This window comes from Lissotriton vulgaris, chromosome 7 (genome assembly GCF_964263255.1).
Source record: "Lissotriton vulgaris chromosome 7, aLisVul1.2, whole genome shotgun sequence".
Taxonomy (NCBI): Eukaryota; Metazoa; Chordata; class Amphibia; order Caudata; family Salamandridae; genus Lissotriton; species Lissotriton vulgaris.
Window position 1 is genome coordinate 1,315,267,587 of NC_141695.1, and position 23,421 is coordinate 1,315,291,007.

Genomic DNA, 23,421 nt, shown 5'->3' on the forward strand with positions numbered 1-23,421 from the left:
ATCTTGTGTTTGACTCTCCTAGAGCACAGCAGCTCTACATCCATGTAATTAGCTGGCTTCTCTGCTTCCTCTGCTCTCTTTTAGGAAATTACTTTTTAGGTCTAGCCTATGCAGCGCGCGCTGCATAGGAAAGAGACCTCTTGAGATCTATGCAGCTTTCCAGACAAAAACATGCACGTGTTGCATTGCTTTCAATGCAGCGCATGCACGTTTTGGCGATTTCCTTGAGGAAGCGTGCAGCGCCATTTGGTCGCACGCTCCCGCAAGGGAAAAGCTGCTTGCTCTCGGCCGCACCCCCCCTCGCGCACGACTGCGCGCAATGCTTGTTTTTGTAAACATTAGCCGAGCGTGCACACAACTCCTGCTTCTCCCCCTCCCCACCTCGCGTGCGGCCAATGCTTGTTTTAGACTTTCTGCGGTGCAAGGTTGAAAACATAGCTGTAGATGTACTTATTACGGAGCCTATTACGCCCTGCTGCCACTCTACCTACTGGCTAGCACTCGTGATAATCTCTTACAAAACATTTACAGCAGGCGCCTTGTGCGCTCTCTGGGCCTCTCGAGCGCCATTCTCTGCCTCTGGAGTCTGGAACAGCGTTAGGGGCCTCGACACGTCCAAAACTCCAGCAACAACAAAACACCCCCACGCCAAAGAAATCCGGGCCCCTCGCGAGGCCTCTAATTGGCAAGTTCTCGCCTCAAATATGTGTACTCCGGGGGCTCTGACTGCACTCCCGGTGGCGAGCGGAGGGATGAGGGGGTCAGCGGGATAAAGTGATTGTGAGGCAAAAGCTCTGGGTAGACCTCCCACATCTGCGGGAGGGACGTGTGACAGCTTTAATGTAATTTTACTTTAATCTAAGCTTCGAGGAGGGTTTCTAGACCGGAGGTGAGCATGGCTTGCATTCCTCCAGAGCCCAGCTTCCATCTCGATGTGAGGATGGAAAAGATGCCACGTTTGTGTTGTACTGAGGGTGCAGAGAAAAGAGAAGTCCAGAAGATGCAGTGGATCATTGTACCACGTGCCCCTCAAGCCGAACATAGTAAACATTTACACTGGGGCAAATAATAGGACAGACTAGATCATCCAATAATTACAAATGCGATGATTGCAGGAAGGTCAGTGCCGACATACTAATATAGTTGCACCATTAGACAATTGGTAGAGTCTCATCATTATATAAAAACAGACCTATGTACCCCGCTTTAATTGGAGTGCCTGTTGGAGCAAATAGTAATTTACTATTTCATAAATTAGTTGCTGTCATCAGGCCTTTAAATGTGCAAACAACATATCCTAAGTGGGATCCAGTCTTGAGTGATCAACCGATAGTAACAGTACAGCAACCACCAGGCAGATACTAAGCAACAACACCTATCCACCTAAGGCAGTTTGGGAGGCACCAGCAAACCACCAAAGGACAGACACATTGCCATCTGGACTGATCCATCGTCTGCCGCCTTACACCACTAGGGAAGCACAACCTGCCATGGAGTGCATAACAATGGCATTATAAGAAGAGATCTCCCCTGAGGCTGTGACCATGCATAGGAAGGTCTCCCCCAATGCAATGTGGTGCAAGTAGTGGTACCACTAGCCCTGAGCCAGCCCCGACTACCACACCCGTCTCCCTACCCTGTATCATTGGTAGGGAGGGTGGGAGGAAGCTTATCTCTACAAAAACTAATGTCTTGTCTCAGCAGTGGCCACGGCTTCTGCACCATCCCATACTTACACTCTTGTTATAGTATGACACTTTATAAGGCCCAAAATCAGCTATTAGTTTGGCATCAAATAACTTTCACAGGTTCATAATATAGCTAAATAGTTGAAATTGTTATTTCGTTTGTAGAGGTACATATTTTTGTAATTCGTATATAGTATAGTTGAAAGAACACACTGACTCTATTTATATTAACTCATTTCCCCCACAATTTGGTTACAAGTCATTCGAATTCTGTTACAGACAATGAAAAAAACACATTTAATTTCTCAGATTCTATGAGTGGCCGATTTCCAGTAAATGCTTGCAAGACATTTAGTTACCATTAAAACATGCACAACTTTCACTTTGGAGCACCTTTTATTGTGAAGATGACCACCTATGGCATCAAAAGAGAGTTACAAAAAACAGGCCCAGATCTTTGTACTGGGGTGAATGTAAGACATTGTTCTGCATTCTGTCCATCAACTGCGTTTTTTACAATCAAAAGAGAGTCATTCTTGTGGGTTAAACACTCTTTCTAAGTCAGTCCCTGTTCTGAAGTGTGAGGGAATCCTAAAAGTGTTTGAGGTTTAGCCCTATCCCCTACAAAAAACTATCAGCTTTCCTCCAAATCTCTGTTCCCTAAGGAAGGATGAATTAGACTCATACTACACCACATTCTAGGGATCACACTACTAGCTAACCTTAAAATATTTCCATGTTTAGCTCACTCTGTCAATGCTTGTCCCCGACCCCACACAACAGAACGCTCTGCCCAAAATAGCCAAGCCCGATCTCGACAAAAAGTGTTCCAGGAAGCTTCAACTGGCCCTGAGGTCAATCATACCTTGTTAAACCTTTAATAATGCAACTATAATTTCCCTCACATTGACACTAAAAGAGGAGAGGTCAGTGCCAGTGTCAAACCAACTATGTGCTTTTGTCTTACCTTGCTATCATGATTACACGCTGTCGTAATTATGTTGTTTTTGGTTCAATAAGTAAAGATGTGCCTGCACATAGGTTTTCTTACAGAAGCATTTTAAATGTATGCTCTTTGTCAAAAGTATTTACTATGAAATAGTATAAAGTAAATGCCTTTTCAGTTCACTACTTACAATTCAAACTTAATCTTCTGAAAAGCAGCTTAATTCTGCTAATGTAGTGTGTTCAACAAAGGTATTCTTATTGCAGCTTCCATATTGTTGTAGCACAAGCCGTTGGTTCTTTAAAGGATTTTTTTCCCTCTAAGACAACTGGGGTAATACAGTCACTCAACTATTAACTAACACGTCCCCTAATAAAAAGCCAAACATATCGGGTTTGACAATGCTTGTTGAAATCAAGTAGGGCACTTCCAAATGGGATGTCTAGCTTTAGCAGTGCAGAGCTGACCACAGCTTGCTAGAAAGAGGTCTGTAGAAACAAAAGGGAGAGATCGTTAGAAGTCAAGAAAATATAAAATGGACCACATAGGAAAATAAGTATCCTAATGCGTGGAAAGCAAAAGTACTGTAAAGATAAAACACATTCCTGAGGGGAGAATAGGCCTGAGGACATTCTGCCTGTCATTTGTATGCAGCAACATTTTTACATTGTGTTAAACATGCATGTGAACAAATAGCAATAGCTGGGGTACCGATGGTCACTTGGTTTTGTGGAATATTCAGATGTTTGTTTGTACAGTGCTTAACTCCTCTAGGAAGCTTCGGGCCGCTGTCTGAAAAGGAAAGGAGAAGGTACGGGAGAAAAGGTTTGAAGAGGACAGAGGGAAAATGAGGGAACATGGCGGTATGCTATAGTTACTGACTGCTTGTATAGGGTAGTATTTCTGCCACCATTGGGTAGCTTCAAAGAACTGAGTGGGGAGAGAATACGAAAGGAGGGTATAGGAGTGGGAATTGTGCAATAACAGACGGAGGGAAATGCATGAACACCCTTCTATTTTATGCAGATTGCTATATGGCACTTATTCAGCTCTATCAACACTTCAAAGCCTTGATAGTGGGAGTAACGAGCGTTGGCATGCTTGCACTTCTCTGGTGCTCGCATGTCTACATTTGCCGAGGTTCAAGGTGCTGATTGCTGCACACTAAAGAGTTTAAAGACTCCCCATCATCTCAAGTCTCGGATAATTCCCTATCAGCCTTTTAAAATGCTGGCTCCATAAAATCTGTGTTATTCACAAAGTGAAGAGGGACTTTTCGCTTTGGAGACAGCCGCAGCGTGAAATTAACTAGCAAAGCTTTTCTGAACAGAACACGAATGTTGCCTTTCAGGCAGAGATTACACCCCAGCTTTTTCGATCAATCGGTGATGATGTCTGGCCGCTGCTAAGGCGTGCTAAAACGTCCTCTTAGGGTGAAAGCGCCATAAATCTAAAGCTGAATATGATGTTCCTGCTGGAAAAGGACCCCTGCTCTGCAGGGTGGTCGCTCCCGCAGAGCACAGGGTGGGGGTTCTGCTCCAATGTATCATGGTTGCTCCCTTTCCCTAACAATGAACTTCATTGGACAGTAATAATTGCAGAGACCACACTAGGTAGCAATATGGGGCAACAGGAGAAAGGAAGAACTCTTCGAAGCAGACCGTATTATATTGCATGATGCAGTACTTAATTTGTAAAAAAAAAAAAATATGTGCCAGGGCTCTTGTCAGGAGGCCACTGTGGCTTGCACAACATATAGACACTGCGATGCTGCAAATGATAGAAACAACACAACTACTGACCATCACACTCCTACAAGTGTGACATTTTGGACTATTCCAGGCACCCAAAGCTATAAGAATGACTTGGGTGGCAGGAAATAGTCATTTCTAATTTATATTGAATTAATAATTGGCTCTTGTGGTCAATACCTAAATTAGCCACACAGCGCCACCTTGTGGCAGACTGCACCAGCACTGGTGTTGATAAATAAGTACCGGTGACGAGCATCGGAAACCACCGGCTCAAATTAAGGGCATGATGGTAAACATCATCCTTTGTCATGATGTTATCCAGTTGCAGGGTGAGTATGGAGCGGTTTAACGTTTGCGTGGAAAGGGCCTTCTGGACATCAGGTTTAGAAACACAGCTCATTGTAATTCATTTAGAAGTGTATACAGCACAAAGGACCAAATATTACACATATGGATTCCAAATATTTTCTTAATTTAAGAATGATAACAGGGCGCACTCCAGCTGACCTCAATCTTTAAACTTAGATTCATAGCCTCAACCACATAAACTTTCACAGAATATTGAAGTGACTGGCTGATTGCTCTCACACGCTGGATTGAGATAACTAATGCAAATAAACGTAAAGAAACTACGTAGATTCAACTAATAGAATATGACACCTAGCACAACCCATCATTTTTCTCCGTTACCTTCTCAAGGTTGTCTTCTTAAGTATGGATTTCAATCAGCATATTAACAAAATCCGTATTCCAATGTCTGTATAAAAGCAAGAACACAAGGCACAAACTATGTTTGCACTGCACACCTAGCAGTTTGCAAAATTTCAGGTTTTGCAATAGCCAAATTTCAGGTTGAAATATGCAAAAGGAACATTCCAAATTCGAACTCACTTAGTACAATTCACAACACATAACGAATCACAAAGGAAAAGGGGGGTGTAATTGCAGTCTGTGTTGTGTCTTGCCTTGCCTGTGTTTCATGTGTCTCTGGTCCTTTGTGAGTATCATGTTGCATGGAATGTTGTTGTGTTACTTGGAGTGTTGATCTGACGGTTACAAAAGTTGAGACTACAGGTTGAAAAGGGGAGAGCCATGTATGTTCTTGGTGGGCTGTCTCATAGATATGTATGTGTAACCTGCAATTGAACCTGATGTCTCCGGAACCTATCCTGATGTGTGAATAAAGAAACATTTTGTTTGTGCCCTGGTGTCCAGACTGGTAACTGGGCACATGGAACTTAACAAGAGACCCCCTCATGCTTTCAGTCTTGCTAAGCAATATATCAACAGTTTGTGACGACAACTGCAATCACAAGCCAAATTAGGGGCGGCTCCTCCTTTAGGGCGGAGGAGCATTGCCCCACTGCTTTCTCGCAGTGCGAGAAGCAGAAACATAAAATGGTATTTTAAATACCATTTTATGTTTCTGCTTTTCACGCTGCTAGAAAGAAGGCAGGGTATGCCTGGTTGGGGGCCAGCGGGTGGGTGGGTCTGGGAGGAGTAGCATGCCCACTGTTTTGGGCCCTGACTGTTTGGTCGGCCCTCTGAGGCACACTCTACATTTTCTCTATGTAGGCTGCATGCAGCCTACATAGAGAAAATGGCCTCCCTACAGGCGCCCAGCTGTGTGCTGTCCGCACCAATCACAACGCTGCCATTGCAGCATTGTGATTGGCTGAGGGGAGGGGAGGGAATATACATGCTTCCTGTTACTGCTGCTGAATGCGGGACCCGGCCAGGATCGGAGGAGGCGCAGGACCCGTTAAGTTAAGTTTTTACATTTTATTATTTACCCCCCGCGTGAACCCCCATGCAACCCTCCCCCCAACCCCTCACCACCAAGTCATACGAGCCGGGACTGCATGCGTTGGATCTGTTACTGACTCCTGAAAGGAGGTATGGGGCATTTGACGGCGGTCAGTGTCCATCTTATGAACGCTGACAACTGGATGTGGGGGAGCATGTATGACCCATCCAATGCCATTAACTAACTGCCAACTTTAATTTTTACTACCAGGCCCTCTTCATTTAAGGGACATGGGCTACTTTAAACAAGCATTGGCATAGCCAATAGGTCTCGCTTTTGGTACCTTCTAAGTATTTAGTTATGCAGCACAATATCCTTGGTGCAACAACATCAACTGTTGTGTGGCTAAACACTTATAAGGTCCCAAAGGCGAGACCTATTGGCTATGCCAATGCTTGTTTCTTTTTGTTTAAGCACAGCATAAGAGTGCATGTGTTTCCCAGCTATCTTCTGTGTGTGCTCCACCACTCACTGTCTCTGCCCATGTGCTTCTCATTCCCCACCCACACGTTTCTATTTGTGTTCTCACCTTTTAATTGCTTCTCCCCCACCCGGCATATTGCTACTCGCCTGCCTGCCTTTATCTTTTATCTCTGCGTCTGCTTATTCGCTCCTGCAACCCGATCATCCACTTTTTAAGAATGTGATGGCGCCATGTTTACAGATATCTCTTTTGTGCTATCTTTTTTTTATATACTGACCCATCTCGTCTACAAAGTGTATGGTAGCCGCCTAGTTGCATTTAAAAAAATTTTTTTTTAGCAATGCGCAGAAGCCCCGATGCTCTACAGCATGGCTAAAATGCATTAGCAAAGGCATTATAGGCGCGTCCTTTTGGTCTTGCCAATACTTGTATTTATAGCACCATCATTTTTTTAATGTTTAAAGGGGGAGTTACAACTCCTGCCTGTAACCCCTTCCTCCTTTTAATTATTACCTACTCCCCTTGTCCGTAATGCTTAACCCATTTGTTTACCATGTTCCTTAAACTATTATACCTGTCCCTTCCCTTTTTTTTACTCCTGATGGTTTTGTTATCTTATTTAAGTTACACTACATGATAAAAGATATAGAAATTTAAATAAATAAATAGTAGAACTGCATTGTCTTGTTCTGGATCACACCCTGGATCATCCCAGTTTAACAATACACCAGAATCAACAAATAGCTCATGTTCAAACTCGAGACCGAGCATACCCTGCCAACTTAGGGCGAACAAAGCGATACAAAAGGGGATGATGGACGGAGCGTTTGAGCAAATCAAACACTCACCCCCAGTCAACTGATCTGGGTTTAATCCATCACCATTCTTTAGCTCACTCAGCCACCCCAGTTCAGACATGGCCATATGCAAATCAGTCTGACCCTCTGCCTCATGGGAACAGAGAAGACATGGCTTGGCAGTTCGGGCTGGACTGTTTCCATGAGGCATAGGGTCAGACTGATTTGCATATGGCCATGTCTGAACTGGGGTGGCTGAGTGAGCTAAAGAATGGTGATCGATTAAACTCAGATCAGTTGACTGGGGGTGAGTGTTTGATTTGCTCAATTTCTCCGTCCATCATCCCCTTTTGTATCGCTTTGTTCGCCCTAAGTTGGCAGGGTATGCTCAGACGTGAGTCTCTTGCTCACTTGGCCACTGGATTCAAGATAGCCTGGCTGATGAGGATTATGAATCCGAAACCGGTCCCAGGATGCTTGTTTCCGGTCCAGGGAAGACATGGCTTGGCAGTTCTGGCTGGACTGTTCCCATGAGGCACAGGGTCAGACTGATTTGCATATGGCCATGTCTGAACTGGGGTGACTGAGTGAGCTAAATAATGGTGATGGATTAAACCCAGATAAGTTGACTGGGGGTGAGTCTTTGATTTGTTCAAACGCTCCGTTCATCATCCCCTTTTGTATCGCTTTGTTCGCCCTAAGTTGGCAGGGTATGCTCAGACGTGAGTCCCTTGCTCACTTGGCCCCTGGATTCAAGATAGCCTGGCTGATGAGGATTATGAATCCGAAACCGGTCCCAGGATGCTTTTTTCTGGTCCAGGGAAGACATGGCTTGGCAGTTCGGGCTGGACTGTTCCCATGAGGCACAGGGTCGGACTGATTTGCATATGGCCATGTCTGAACTGGGGTGGCTGAGTGAGCTAAAGAATGGTGATGGATTAAACCCAGATAAGTTGACTGGGGGTGAGTGTTTGCTTTGCTCAAACGCTCCGTCCATCATCCCCTTTTGTATCGCTTTGTTCGCCCTAAGTTGGCAGGGTATGCTCAGAAGTGAGTCCCTTGCTCACTTAGCCACTGGATTCAAGATAGCCTGGCTGATGAGGATTATGAATCCAAAACCGGTCCCAGGATGCTTGTTTCCGGTCCAGGGAAGACATGGCTTGGCAGTTCGGGCTGGACTGCTCCCATGAGGCACAGGATCAGACTGATTTGCATATGGCCATGTCTGAACTGGGGTGGCTGAGTGAGCTAAAGAATGGTGATGGATTAAACCCAGATCAGTTGACTGGGGGTGAGTGTTTGATTTGCTCAAACGCTCCGTCCATCATCCCCTCTTGTATCGCTTTGTTCGCCCTAAGTTGGCAGGGTATGCTCAGACGTGAGTCCCTTGCTCACTTGACCACTGGATTCAAGATAGCCTGGCCGATGAGGATTATGAATCCGAAATTGGTCCCAGGATGCTTGTTTCCGGTCCCGGGAAGACATGGCTTGGCAGTTCGGGCTGGACTGTTCCCATGAGGCACAGGGTCAGACTGATTTGCATATGGCCATGTCTGAACTGGGGTGGCTGAGTGAGCTAAAGAATGGTGATGGATTAAACCCAGATCAGTAGACTGGGGGTGAGTGTTTGATTTGCTCAAACGCTCCGTCCATCATCCCCTTTTGTATCGCTTTGTTCGCCCTAAGTTGGCAGGGTATGCTCAGACGTGAGTCCCTTGCTCACTTGGCCACTGGATTCAAGATAGCCTGGCTGATGAGGATTATGAATCCGAAACCGGTCCCAGTATGCTTGTTTCCGGTCCAGGGAAGACATGGCTTGGCAGTTTGGGCTGGAATGTACCCATGAGGCACAGGGTCAGACTGATTTGCATATGGCCATGTCTGAACTGGGGTGGCTGAGTGAGCTAAAGAATGGTGATGGATTAAACCCAGATCAGTTGACTGGGGGTGAGTGTTTGATTTGCTCAAACGCTCTGTCCATCATCCCCTTTTGTATCGCTTTGTTCGCCCTAAGTTGGCAGGGTATGCTCAGACGTGAGTCCCTTGCTCACTCGGCCACTGAATTCAAGATAGCCTTGCTGATGAGGATTATGAATCCGAAACCGGTCCCTGGATGTTTGTTTCCGGTCCAGGGAAGACATGGCTTGGCAGTTCGGGCTGGACTGTTCCCATGAGGCACAGGGTCAGACTGATTTGCATATGGCCATGTCTGAACTGGGGTGGCTGAGTGAGCTAAAGAATGGTGATGGATTAAACCCAGATCAGTTGACTGGGGGTGAGTGTTTGATTTGCTCAAACGCTCAGTACATCACCCCCTTTTGTATCGCTTGGTTCGCCCTAAGTTGTTAGGGTATGCTCAGACGTGAGTCCCTTGCTCACTTGGCCACTGGATTCAAGATAGCCTGGCTGATGAGGATTATGAATCCGAAATCGGTCCCAGTATGCTTGTTTCCGGTCCAGGGAAGACATGGCTTGGCAGTTTGGGCTGGAATGTACCCATGAGGCACAGGGTCTAACTGATTTGCATATGGCCATGTCTGAACTGGGGTGGCTGAGTGAGCTAAAGAATGGTGATGGATTAAACCCAGATCAGTTGACTGGGGGTGAGTGTTTGATTTGCTCAAACGCTCCGTCCATCATCCCCTTTTGTATTGCTTTGTTCGCCCTAAGTTGGCAGGGTATGCTCAGACGTGAGTCCCTTGCTTACTCGGCCACTGGATTCAAGATAGCCTTGCTGATGAGGACTATGAATCCGAAACCGGTCCCTGGATGCTTGTTTCCGGTCCAGGGAAGACATGGCTTGGCAGTTCGGGCTGGACTGTTCCCATGAGGCACAGGGTCAGACTGATTTGCATATGGCCATGTCTGAACTGGGGTGGCTGAGTGAGCTAAAGAATGGTGATGGATTAAACCCAGATCAGTTGACTGGGGGTGAGTGTTTGATTTGCTCAAACGCTCCGTCCATCATCCCCTTTTGTATCGCTTTGTTCGCCCTAAGTTGGCAGGGTATGCTCAGAAGTGAGTCCCTTGCTCACTTGGCCACTGGATTCAAGATAGCCTGGCTGATGAGGAATATGAATCCGAAACCGGTCCCAGGATGCTTGTTTCCGGTCCAGGGAAGACATGGCTTGGCAGTTCGGGCTGGACTGCTCCCATGAGGCACAGGATCAGACTGATTTGCATATGGCCATGTCTGAACTGGGGTGGCTGAGTGAGCTAAAGAATGGTGATGGATTAAACCCAGATCAGTTGACTGGGGGTGAGTGTTTGATTTGCTCAAACGCTCCGTCCATCATCCCCTCTTGTGTCGCTTTGTTCGCCCTAAGTTGGCAGGGTATGCTCAGACGTGAGCCCCTTGCTCACTTGACCACTGGATTCAAGATAGCCTGGCCGATGAGGATTATGAATCCGAAATTGGTCCCAGGATGCTTGTTTCCGGTCCCGGGAAGACATGGCTTGGCAGTTCGGGCTGGACTGTTCCCATGAGGCACAGGGTCAGACTGATTTGCATATGGCCATGTCTGAACTGGGGTGGCTGAGTGAGCTAAAGAATGGTGATGGATTAAACCCAGATCAGTAGACTGGGGGTGAGTGTTTGATTTGCTCAAACGCTCCGTCCATCATCCACTTTTGTATCGCTTTGTTCACCCTAAGTTGGCAGGGTATGCTCAGACGTGAGTCCCTTGCTCACTTGGCCACTGGATTCAAGATAGCCTGGCTGATGAGGATTATGAATCCGAAACCGGTCCCAGTATGCTTGTTTCCGGTCCAGGGAAGACATGGCTTGGCAGTTTGGGCTGGAATGTACCCATGAGGCACAGGGTCAGACTGATTTGCATATGGCCATGTCTGAACTGGGGTGGCTGAGTGAGCTAAAGAATGGTGATGGATTAAACCCAGATCAGTTGACTGGGGGTGAGTGTTTGATTTGCCCAAACGCTCTGTCCATCATCCCCTTTTGTATCGCTTTGTTCGCCCTAAGTTGGCAGGGTATGCTCAGACGTGAGTCACTTGCTCACTCGGCCACTGGATTCAAGATAGCCTTGCTGATGAGGATTATGAATCCGAAACCGGTCCCTGGATGCTTGTTTCCGGTCCAGGGAAGACATGGCTTGGCAGTTCGGGCTGGACTGTTCCCATGAGGCACAGGGTCAGACTGATTTGCATATGGCCATGTCTGAACTGGGGTGGCTGAGTGAGCTAAAGAATGGTGATGGATTAAACCCAGATCAGTTGACTGGGGGTGAGTGTTTGATTTGCTCAAACGCTCAGTACATCATCCCCTTTTGTATCGCTTGGTTCGCCCTAAGTTGTTAGGGTATGCTCAGACGTGAGTCCCTTGCTCACTTGGCCACTGGATTCAAGATAGCCTGGCTGATGAGGATTATGAATCCGAAACCGGTCCCAGTATGCTTGTTTCCGGTCCAGGGAAGACATGGCTTGGCAGTTTGGGCTGGAATGTACCCATGAGGCACAGGGTCTAACTGATTTGCATATGGCCATGTCTGAACTGGGGTGGCTGACTGAGCTAAAGAATGGTGATGGATTAAACCAAGATCAGTTGACTGGGGGTGAGTGTTTGATTTGCTCAAACGCTCCGTCCATCATCCCCTTTTGTATTGCTTTGTTCGCCCTAAGTTGGCAGGGTATGCTCAGACGTGAGTCCCTTGCTTACTCGGCCACTGGATTCAAGATAGCCTTGCTGATGAGGACTATGAATCCGAAACCGGTCCCTGGATGCTTGTTTCCGGTCCAGGGAAGACATGGCTTGGCAGTTCGGGCTGGACTGTTCCCATGAGGCACAGGGTCAGACTGATTTGCATATGGCCATGTCTGAACTGGGGTGGCTGAGTGAGCTAAAGAATGGTGATGGATTAAACCCAGATCTGTTGACTGGGGGTGAGTGTTTGATTTGCTTAAACGCTCAGTACATCATCCCCTTTTGTATCGCTTGGTTCGCCCTAAGTTGTTAGGGTATGCTCTGACGTGAGTCCCTTGCTCACTTGGCCACTGGATTCAAGATAGCCTGGCTGATGAGGATTATGAATCCGAAACCGGTCCCAGGATGCTTGTTTCGGGTACAGGGTAGACATGGCTTGGCAGTTCGGGCTGGACTGTTCCCATGAGGCACAGGGTAAGACTGATTTGCATATGGCCAAGTCTGAACTGGGGTGGCTGAGTGAGTTAAAGAATGGTGATGGATTAAACCCAGATCAGTTGACTGGGGTTGAGTGTTTGATTTGCTCAAACACTCCGTCCATCATCCCCTCTTGTATCTCTTTGTTCGCCCTAAATTGGCAGGGTATGCTCAGACGTGAGTCCCTTGCTGACTTGGCCACTGGATTCAAGATAGCCTGGCTGATGAGGATTATGAATCCGAAACCGGTCCCAGGATGCTTGTTTCCAGTGCAGGGAAGACATGGCTTGGCAGTTCGGGCCGGACTGTTCCCATGAGGCACAGGGTCAGACTGATTTGCATATGGCCATGTCTGAACTGGGGTGGCTGAGTGAGCTAAAGAATGGGGATGGATTAAACCCAGATCAGTTGACCGGGGGTGAGTGTTTGATTTGCTCAAACGCTCCGTCCATCATCCCCTTTTGTATTGCTTTGTTCGCCCTAAGTTGGCAGGGTATGCTCAGACGTGAGTCCCTTGCTCACTTGGCCACTGGATTCAAGATAGCCTGGCTGATGAAGAATATGAATCCGAAACCGGTCCCAGGATGCTTGTTTCCGGTCCAGGGAAGACATGGCTTGGCAGTTCGGGCTGGACTGTTCCCATGAGGCACAGGGTAAGACTGATTTGCATATGGCCATGTCTGAACTGGGGTGGCTGAGTAAGCTAAAGAATGGTGATGGATTAAACCCAGATCAGTTGACTGGGGGTGAGTGTTTGATTTGCTCAAACGCTCCGTCCATCATCCCCTTTTGTATCGCTTTGTTCACCCTAAGTTGGTAGGGTATGCTCAGACGTGAGTCCCTTGCTCACTTGGCCACTGGATTCAAGATAGCCTGGCTGATGAGGATTATGAATCCGAAACCGGTCCCAGGATGCTTGTTTCCGGTCCAGGGAAGACATGGCTTGGCAGTTCGGGCTGGACTGTTCCCATGAGGCACAGGGTCAGACTGATTTGCATATGGCCATGTCTGACCTGGGGTGGCTTAGTGAGCTAAAGAATGGTGATGGATTAAACCCAGATCAGTTGACTGGGGGTGAGTGTTTGATTTGCTCAAACGCTCCGTCCATCATCCCCTTTTGTATCGCTTTGTTCGCCCTAAGTTGGCAGGGTATGCTCAGACGTGAGTCCCTTGCTCACTTGGCCACTGGATTCAAGATAGCCTGGCTGATGAGGATTATGAAGCCGAAACCGGTCCCAGGATGCTTCTTTCCGGTCCAGGGAAGACATGGCTTGGCTGTTCGGGCTGGACTGTTCCCATGAGGCACAGGGTCAGACTGATTTGCAAATGGCTATGTCTGAACTGGGGTGGGTGAGTGAGCTAAAGAATGGTGATGGATTAAACCCAGATCCATTGACTGGGGTTGAGTGTTTGATTTGCTCAAACTCTCCGTCCATCATCCCCTTTTGTATCGATTTCAATGAGGTGAAAGCCTGGAGAAGGATAGCATTGCTTTATAAGCGCACAATGTCCTACTCTTCCTCTCTGACCCACTGGTCATGGGCCCTAAGTGGCTTCATATGATGGATCTATACAGGCAGGTTTCCGGCAACCACTCTAAGTCCTTCCTGGTACCGCTACCGGTAGCCTTTGGGGCCAGGACTGGCGGGCATGAGTGCCCATAGGCAGATTGAGTTTTTCTATATCTCTGCATTTACCCCCTCCTCCTCACACATGCCTGGTCCCTGAACCTGATGCCAGTGGTCAACAAAATAAAAAAGGACCTGGAGAGGTGGAATTTCTTGCCTCTCAACATCCTAGGGAGACTGGCCCTGTACAAAATGATGGTTGGGCCTCACTTCTATATGTGCAGGAATTTCCTTATCCTCTCTCCAAACACTGGTTCATCAGCACACAGGTGATAGTACGCTACTTTTTATGGGCCAACCAAGTACTGCACATCGCTTTTGGGAAATGTGTGCAATCGTCCTTTGACAGGGGCCTGGTGGCTGTCTTGCTTTTTCTTCAGAACACATGAGAAAGACTTCAAAATGCCAGGTCACAACGTGAACACTAATCAAAATAGGACTTTACACACTTTAGAATACCCAAATACTACATAAACAAAGCTCAACAACTATTTGTCAAGTAAACGGGAATATTTATTGAAGCCAGTTCCCATATATCAAATGGCAATAATCCACATGTAAACATAATGAATATAGTGAATGTATGTACGCAAGAATAAATGGATAGAAAAATAACTGCATTTACACCATAATGAGTAATTAGAACTTGGAATACTTCGCTGGCTGTCTGTTTAGCATCATCCTTGCCAGCATGACTGGGGAACCGTTGACAGTCTCAAGCAGGAGGGTCTCAACCAGGCACAAATGCCCTGAGCAGCGCATCTGCTCCCAGGAGAGTTCATGCCAAAGCGCCAAGAGGTCTCCATCTTTACACTCTTACTAACATGGAGAGAGATTTCTAGTAGCTCCTCTTCCGTTCATCTGCACTGTAAGTGCATGCTACATTCTCTGCGCTGAGGTCACTCAACTGAGCTGGCCTGGATCAGATGAGAGCTGAGGTAGAATTCTTCACATTCTCATGCTTTGACACTGTACGCATCCCAAACATCTGTTCTAACAGTTTATTTTTCTCGCTCGGTGAAGTGAGAAACATAAACAACCTGTGTGTGTGCAAGTAACTTGAGCCTGCCTGTGTTCGCAGCTGAAAGACAGGGTCAGACAGACTCAAGATGAAACCGTAATCACAGGATGTAGTTAGAGTAAAAGGGAGTCAATTGTCAATAAGTGATCTCACAATGTATAAATGCCTGTAGCATTACACTACTGGACCTCCCAACTTGTGGTCCTGAATGAGTGGCTCCATGGCAGCCGAACGGACCGGTCTTAAAGGCTGAAAATGTATAACGTGGGAGACCATCATGGACCTACTATATGGCTCAACTGTCCCTCGTCTCCCCCAACCTCAATGGTGGCATTTGAGGTGTGGCAGTCTGTGCTGGAATAGACTGGCTGGGATGGGAGGCTGAGGCTTACACTCCAGGAACCTCCCCCCCTGGAGGGGCAACTGGCTTTGCCAGGTGGTCAATTTGACCAGGTTTGGGAATGGGGGACCTTATTGGTATTTCTTGACTGGGTGATGTGTGGCAAGGGTCTCATATGCAGTCCTTTCTGGACCTGAAAAATGACTTCCAGCCACACTGGTTACAGTTTTACAAATTACTGCAGCTCCATCACACCTTGCTCTCTCATTGTACGTCCATTGAGGAGGCACCTGAGTTTAGTTCACTGGGAACCAGGGTGCTTATGGGCCCCCTGGGGCAGGCCAGTATTTCCTGGTATACACAGATCCCTGGTTGTCAATTACATAAAGCTATTCTCCCCTCTGTTGATGCGTTGGGTATACAATATACTCCAGGCTTCACATGATACAAGTGAATTTCTTTACCCCTGTGCGGCTCTGGCGGGCGGGTAGGCTCCCATCATGTGCTTGACCTCGCTGCAATGATGAGCCTGCTCAATTGCTTATGTGCCTTAGTATTTGGGGTACTGGTTGTGTATTGGGGCGGCCAGTGGACTGTTCACCTCACATAGCGCTCCTGGGCCTTCTAGAGGATCCTGGTGAGAAGCGGTGTGACCGATACCTTGTGAAAATTTGATAAATGTTAGCCAAAAGGTATATTGCCTGTAACTGGAACTCGGCCACTGCTCTGGCCTTAGAGGCTTGGCGTATGGCTATGGACTGGTGCGCAAAGATGGAGGAGACCATTTACGCAGCGCGGGACTACCCCAATAAACAACATAAGACTTGGGGGAAATGGTGGGATTATTTTGGATTACAGAGCTCACTTAGTTGATTATGTATGTGTTTACTATGCTGCGACCATCATGGATCAAAAGGGCGTGTTGCAGTTGGGCGTACCTAAAAAATTCTGTTGCTCCCAGCTGAAACTCCGTCTGCAGAGCAGAGAAGGATTTTATTTCACCCTTGACCATCATGTCTTCAACCTTAGAAATACCAATCAGGTACCATCGATCAAACCCCTTAGTATGCCACAATTTGCCCAATAATTCCGAGTCGTAAAGTGGAGTGGCCATCGTGAGTCTTCCTTTCCATTTGTGTTGTACTGAGTTGTTCTTTACTAAAAACAAAAAGAATCAGTTTGTCAAAAAAACTGTAAAAGGTGAAAGGACTACACTATTTTGACCATATGTTTGTATTTTGTTCTTACTTACCCTTGACATGAGGAAAAGTAGCTATTTGGCCTAGACGAACACCATGTTCAATGAGCTCTTGGTGTGTTATTTTGATGTCTAAAAGGTCCGCGAGAGGGCATTTACCAGGGGCCGTATTTATGAAAAAAGTTGTGCAGCAAGTCACCTTGCAGTGCTGACTGGAAGGGAAAGGGAAGGAATATGCTGCATGTACAAGAATACCATGCATTCCTGCCTTGTCCCTGCCCTGGCGCTGTTTTGGCTCCCTGGCACCAACTCAGGAACCTAATAATCCTGGGAGACATATTCCTAATTTTATGTGTGATGCAGAGTGAAGAATCTATAGAAAGAGGAATTAACAAGGAGAAATAAAGATATTTCTCCTTGTTACCCCTCCCCTTAGAAGGCGTATCTTTTTGGTGCCTTCCCAGGTCTACCACTTTTAGTAAATCTGGAAATGTGTCAACAACTATGAGATTTGCATGGGAATACCCACGCAACGCCCATGGAATGCCTCCCCAGTGCTCAGTATCGCAACGCAGTGATCTGTGTTGCGTTGCTTTACTCCAGATCTATGAAGCCACTCAGGGCTACACAAGGTGGCCTTCTGTGGCTTCATAAGTCACATTTTGGTTTTGTGTCGCACTTGCACCATGTTGCGTGATGCAAGTGCGACACAGCCCCTTTCATAAATTTGACCCTAGATGTTCATGCATGTCTTCAGCAGGTTACGTGTTCTTTTGCCTGGTGATTAGAGGTGGGCCATATGCAGAGTGTTGTGCATGTCTGTGTTTGGTGTGTCCTCTTAGCAAGTGCTGTTGAGAGACCAACAAGATAGGCATTAATGGGAATGCCAGAGCAGTGTTGGAAGTATGTGGGATGTTCTGTCTATAATGTATTTATTTATGGATAAAACAGTTCATTTGCAGTTGGCATATTAGTAGAACGTAATCCTTAGAAAAAAGCCAGCTTAATGATAGATGCAAATATATGGTTACAATTTCAATTACAATTTATTAATTGAAAAACATTTATTATAGAAATGTACATGCATAGTAGGAATTGCATAGCGGAATCTTCGTGGTCAGAGGACCTTTTGTAACCATATGGAAACCCTCTTTGAAAATATTGCCTTTAGCAGTTTATCGATTAGTGCTTTGTTGACTCCAAACTCAGCCAGTCTACAGTTTCTCCAGGAGACTCAGTCAAATTGTCAGCAAAAAAAGGCCTAAAGGTTCATCTATGCTGAGCTCATTAAGGACCTGTGTGCCTGTTCTTCCTCACAGTTTGAGCACGCAGGCCATCCAGTGCAGGCTTTACAAAAGAGCTTGGTATGTCTCGAAAGAGAATTATAAATGTTGTGAAGTGTGTCGAATGGTTACCATCAATAACTGCTTTATTGGAGGTGGTATTCAGTATTAATTACCTGGTTAACGTATTCATGTCAATTTCCAATGTTTTTACTTTCTGATAAATAGTGCCACTTCCGTTCCCGCAAACCCTCCAGGAAGTGGAGTTGCCGCTGATCAACGCCCAGAGCTGTGACACAATGTACCACGTCAATTCGGGTGTGTCAAGTAACACCGCCATCGTTCAGGACACTATGATATGTGCAGGCTCTGCAAGAGGAGGAAAGGACTCCTGCCAGGTGAGATTGTCTGCATTCTATTTTTATTATTCTTAACTTTTACTATCATACTCGTTCTTGACAGTTCCACTTGCACCACAGATGTTCTAAAGATTTGTACCAAAAGTCTGGGGGTTTGTGTCAGCAGAGACCTTCAATAGACAACTCTTAAAAATCTGAATTCACAATCTATTTTGTCAGTTAATAACGAAACACTAGATGTTGGTCCACCCTGTTTGAGGTAAATAATTTTTATTGAGTAAATGAGAAAGTTCAAAGTTTTACAAGCATCATAAGGAAGAGAAATAACATGATAAAAAGAGAAATATAACGAGTAAAATACGACCTTATGCGGGGAATTAAAAGAAGAAAATCTAGGTACCTATTAATTATTAGTTATTTATATAATTTTTGAGATATAAGAAAGAAAGGAAAGAGAAAGAAGGAAAAGAAATGGGAGGGAAGGGGGTAGAGAAAACAAAGAAAAGGGAAAGAAGAAAGATAATGAGGTATTAGTTTAAGGATGAGTGTGTAGATAGGAAAGTAGTAAAGGGTAACCAAAGTAAGTCAGACTTGATTTTTTGAGGTATTGAAGAAGTTGAAACAGTAGAAATTCTATGTTTGTCACAAATAAAGTTCCACCATGTTAGCATGCATATTTTAGAGTTATCTTTCCAGCAAGTGAGAATAACTTTAAATGCAAGAGCTATGAAGAGGTCAAGTAATTTCAACTTCAACATAGTATCCTGAAAGTCAGCAGACATAGATCCAAGGATTTTTTTTTTAACAGATAATGGAATACAAAAATGAAATGTCTTAGAACATTTGGACCATACGGTTTTCCAAAATGTAAAAACATTAGGACAATTTTACAGTAAATGGAGTATTCTGCCAGTAGAAGAAAGATATGACCAGCATAGAGGAGAGGAGGAAGGGTTAATTTTATGTATAAATACAGGTGTCCGAGATGCTCTATTATATAAGAAAAATAACGATTGTGGGATATTATCAGCTTTAGAGGTGGTAAAAACGTTGTGCCATAGTTTGTCCCATCCTTGAATCGAAAGGGTCAGCAAAAGATCTAATTCCCAAGCTAATTAAATAGATGTTTTTGGTCTTTCAGAATTAGGAGTAGATAGGAGTTTATATGTAAGGGAGGCTTTCAAGTTAGAATCAGGAGAAATATTATACATAGGAGTCAAGGGGGAAAATGGAATGACATTGGGTGGGAAATTTTTGTTCGACAATAATACTTGGAGTTCCTGTGACAGTTGGGAATATTGAGATAAACAAGAGGACGGTAAATTGCAACGTTCCTGTAAAATGTTAAAGGGTATAACAGAATTATGAGAAACAAGTTGATGGACATAAATAATAGTCTTCTCTTTCAACTGTTTGAAGTAGAAAGATTTATGACGAAACTTAATACATTTATTATACAAGATAGAAGAGGCATGAAAAGCTTGATTAAAATTAGAGCCATTTGTAAACAGTGAGTGTAGCAGATGTTGTGAGTATTTTAAAATAGGATGCTTTGCTATAAAGGTGCAATTGGTCATAAAACAGGTGGCGTAAAAAGAGAACTCATGTAGTAGAGAGTGTTCAAAATGGATCCAGGAGGGTATTGATTCATTTTGATACTGCTTGTTCAATGCATAAACTTGTCTGATTAAAAAAGCAGTGTGAAATAATTCTAAATTAGGGAATCAGACACCCCCATCGTTTTTTGGTTTAATATATTTGGGTAATGCGATACGGGCAGGTTTGTTGTTCCAGAGAAATTTAGAACAAAGGGAGTTAATTTGGTTAAAGTAATAATTGGGGATCTTAAAGGGTAACATAGATAGTATGACTAGAATGAGTGGTACAATCATCATTTTAAGGGTGTCCAATCTACCCCACCAGGATAAATAGAGGGGAGACAAGGAGGAAAATGAGTTTTGGATCTTGGTTTTTAATGTATTGAAATTGTGGACAAGAGTTTGGAGGATGGTAGGAGAAAACCAAACACCTAGGTATTTGATTTTAGAGGGACACCATTTGAAGTTAGTATCGGAAAACATGAATTGATAACATGAGGAGTTTAAAGGCAAAATCTCAGTTTTTGAGAAATGTTATTTATATCCGCATACTTTAGAATATAAATCAATTTCCTGTAAGAAGGGAGGCAAAGAGGTTATAGGTTTCGAAAGGTAGATTAAAATGTCATCTCCGTAGGCTGATACTTTAATTTCATGGGATTTATGTTGGAAATCCGATAACAAAGAAATATTGTGAATGCTTTAAAGAAAGGGTTTGAGGCATAAAAGAAATAAGAGAGGCATAGAGGGGAGACAAGGAGGAAAATGAGTTTTGGATCTTGGTTTTTAATGTATTGAAATTGTGGACAAGAGTTTGGAGGATGGTAGGAAAAAACCAAACACCTAGGTATTTGATTTTAGAGGGACACCATTTGAAGTTAGTATCGGAAAACATGAATTGATAACATGAGGAGTTTAAAGGCAAAATCTCAGTTTTTGAGAAATGTTATTTATGTCCGGATACTTTAGAATATAAATCAATTTCCTGTAAAAAGGGAGGCAAAGAGGTTATAGGTTTCGAAAGGTAGATTAAAATGTCATCTCCGTAGGCTGATACTTTAATTTCATGGGATTTATGTTGGAAACCCGATAACAAAGAAATATTGTGAATGCTTTAAAGAAAGGGTTTGAGGCATAAAAGAAATAAGAGAGGAGAGAGGGGGCAACCTTCTCTGGTGCCACAGTGTAAGGTAAAATAAGGGGATAAAAAGCTGTTGATAGAGACACACACACGAGGTGCTGAGTATAATCATTTGATGAATGAAACAAATTTGGGAAACCACCCTGTAAAGAGTGTTAAACATAAATTGCCAATGTATAAGATCAAAATCTTTTTTAGCATCGAGGGATAAAGCGGCTAGGGGGTCAGGATATGGTTTTGCCAGAGCAAGAATATTAGAAAATATCCTACCATTATCTGAAATGAATCTGCCCTTGATAAATCAAGATTAGTCAGATTTTATAAGTACGGGTATAACATCTTCTAGTCTAGAGGCAACGATTTTAGCAAAAATGTTGCAGTCATAATGAATTAATGATATTGGCGATAGTTTAAACAAAGGGAGTTGTCTTTATCAGGTTTGGGGATGATTACAATGAGGGCATCAAGAAAGGAGCCTTCAGGTTTGGAATGTAAGAGAAAAGCGGTGGCGAGACCGATTAAGTGAGGGGCAAATATATGTGAGAACGAGGACATAAGTTCAATAGAGAAACCATCAGGACCAGGGGCTTTAGCTCCTTATAGAGATTTAATTGCATCTAAAATTTCCTGATGTGATATATCTTTTTCCAAGAGATCCATAGCATCCGGTATAGAACGGGGGGGAGACCATCAAAAAATGATTGAGTATCATTAACAAGAGGATTAGTATCATCTATATATAATGAGTGATAGTAAGACTGAAATCTGTTGACAATGTCTGAGTCACAATATAGTACGGTGATATTGAGGGTAATACAAATAGGTCCTTTCCTTTCCGATTTAACTTTTAAATAGTTGGCCAACATTTTACCTCCTTTGTTCTGGCCCCCATGGTATTTGGATTTTATTTTGAGTAAGATATTACAGGCATTGATTGTAGCTAGTTTGTTTAAATCGGATTTAGCCTTGATGAGGTCTCATAGGTGAACAGGAGTATAATAAGTGTGTTCAAGGGTCTTGATCAGTTTGAGGGTGGAGAGATATTGAGAGTTTAATGATTTTTTTCATTTTGGCAGTATAGGAGATAACGAATGCTCTAAAAGAGGCTTTAAATGCATCCCAGTTGTTATGTACAGAACTATCACTTGATTTATGAAGTTGGAAAAATTCATTTATAAAGCAAGTAGCATCGGAAATGTAGGTTTGATCAGATAGCAAAGAGTTATTGAATCTACATCTAGCGTGTTTAGGCATAATAAGGGATAAATCACAATTGACTGAAACAGGGGCATGATCAGAGATAAAATGGAGCCAATCTCAAAAGATTGGCATGAGGGAGTAAGGATTTTGAAGTCAGAATGTAGTCGATATGAGACATGGTGTGATGTACATTTGAAATAAAAGTGAACTCTTGTTTGTCAGGATTACAAGTTTTCCAGGTATGAAAGAGTTTACTAGAGGCAATAGCAGTTTGATATGCTTCATGAGATTTGTCAGGCTTGAATTTACAATCTGATTTCCTATCGGAAAAGGGGTCCAGCCAATTGTTGAAATCTCCAGCAATAATAATATTGGAATTAGTGATTGAGGATAGTTTTAGTTTAATAGCATGCCAAAAGTCTGGGTCAAACTTGACTGGTCCATAAATATTTTAAAAAGGTGAGCTGTTTATGATGGACCATAGCATTAATTATTACCCATCATCCACTCATATCATTTTCAATAGATAAAATGTGTATTTTCAAAGACTTTTGACAATACTACCTTTACGATTAATAGCTTGAGAAAAAACAACCTGACCTACCCACTACCCATTGACGTTTGAGTTTAAGTGATTCAAAAAAGCAATCTGACAATTACGTTTTGATAGGTGAGAAAATACCTGTTGACGTGCGACGGGGTGACCCAGACCACAAACGTTCCATGAAACAACATTAAACATGTTGATGTTAGGAAATAGGGATACAGGCACAATGATGCCAAATTACAGGGAAAACAATGGAAACAAAAAGACAACGATTGTCAAAAACCAGGTGACATGACAGAAAAAATAAACACATAAGGAAGTAAAACAAATATACACTCATGTAGGTATGAGGGTAGGAGACAAGAGGTAGGAAAAAAAGGGGGAGTCGGAGGGAGAATACAGGTATAGGGATAATAGAAAAATAATAAAAGAGATAAAAAAGAAGAAGAGACAGATCAAGGACATAATGCCAGATCTGAAGCAAGAGAAAAAGAGAATATGAGTTGGACATGTCCGCACTCAAAAGCAAGAACAGCAATAAAGAAAAAAGAAA

General features: G+C 44.1%; 1 protein-coding gene across 2 annotated transcripts in view; it reads left to right on the top strand.

Annotated features, from left to right (window-relative positions):
- The window catches only part of LOC147703580 (transmembrane protease serine 9-like), a 1,394,371-nt gene that overhangs the window by 1,339,339 nt on the left and 31,611 nt on the right, over positions 1-23,421 (top strand). For both annotated transcript variants that reach the window (XM_086931925.1, XM_086931926.1), the window contains exon 22: positions 18,252-18,421. In XM_086931925.1, the coding sequence (XP_086788051.1) occupies positions 18,252-18,421 (170 nt within the window). The remainder of the gene's footprint in view (positions 1-18,251; positions 18,422-23,421) is intronic.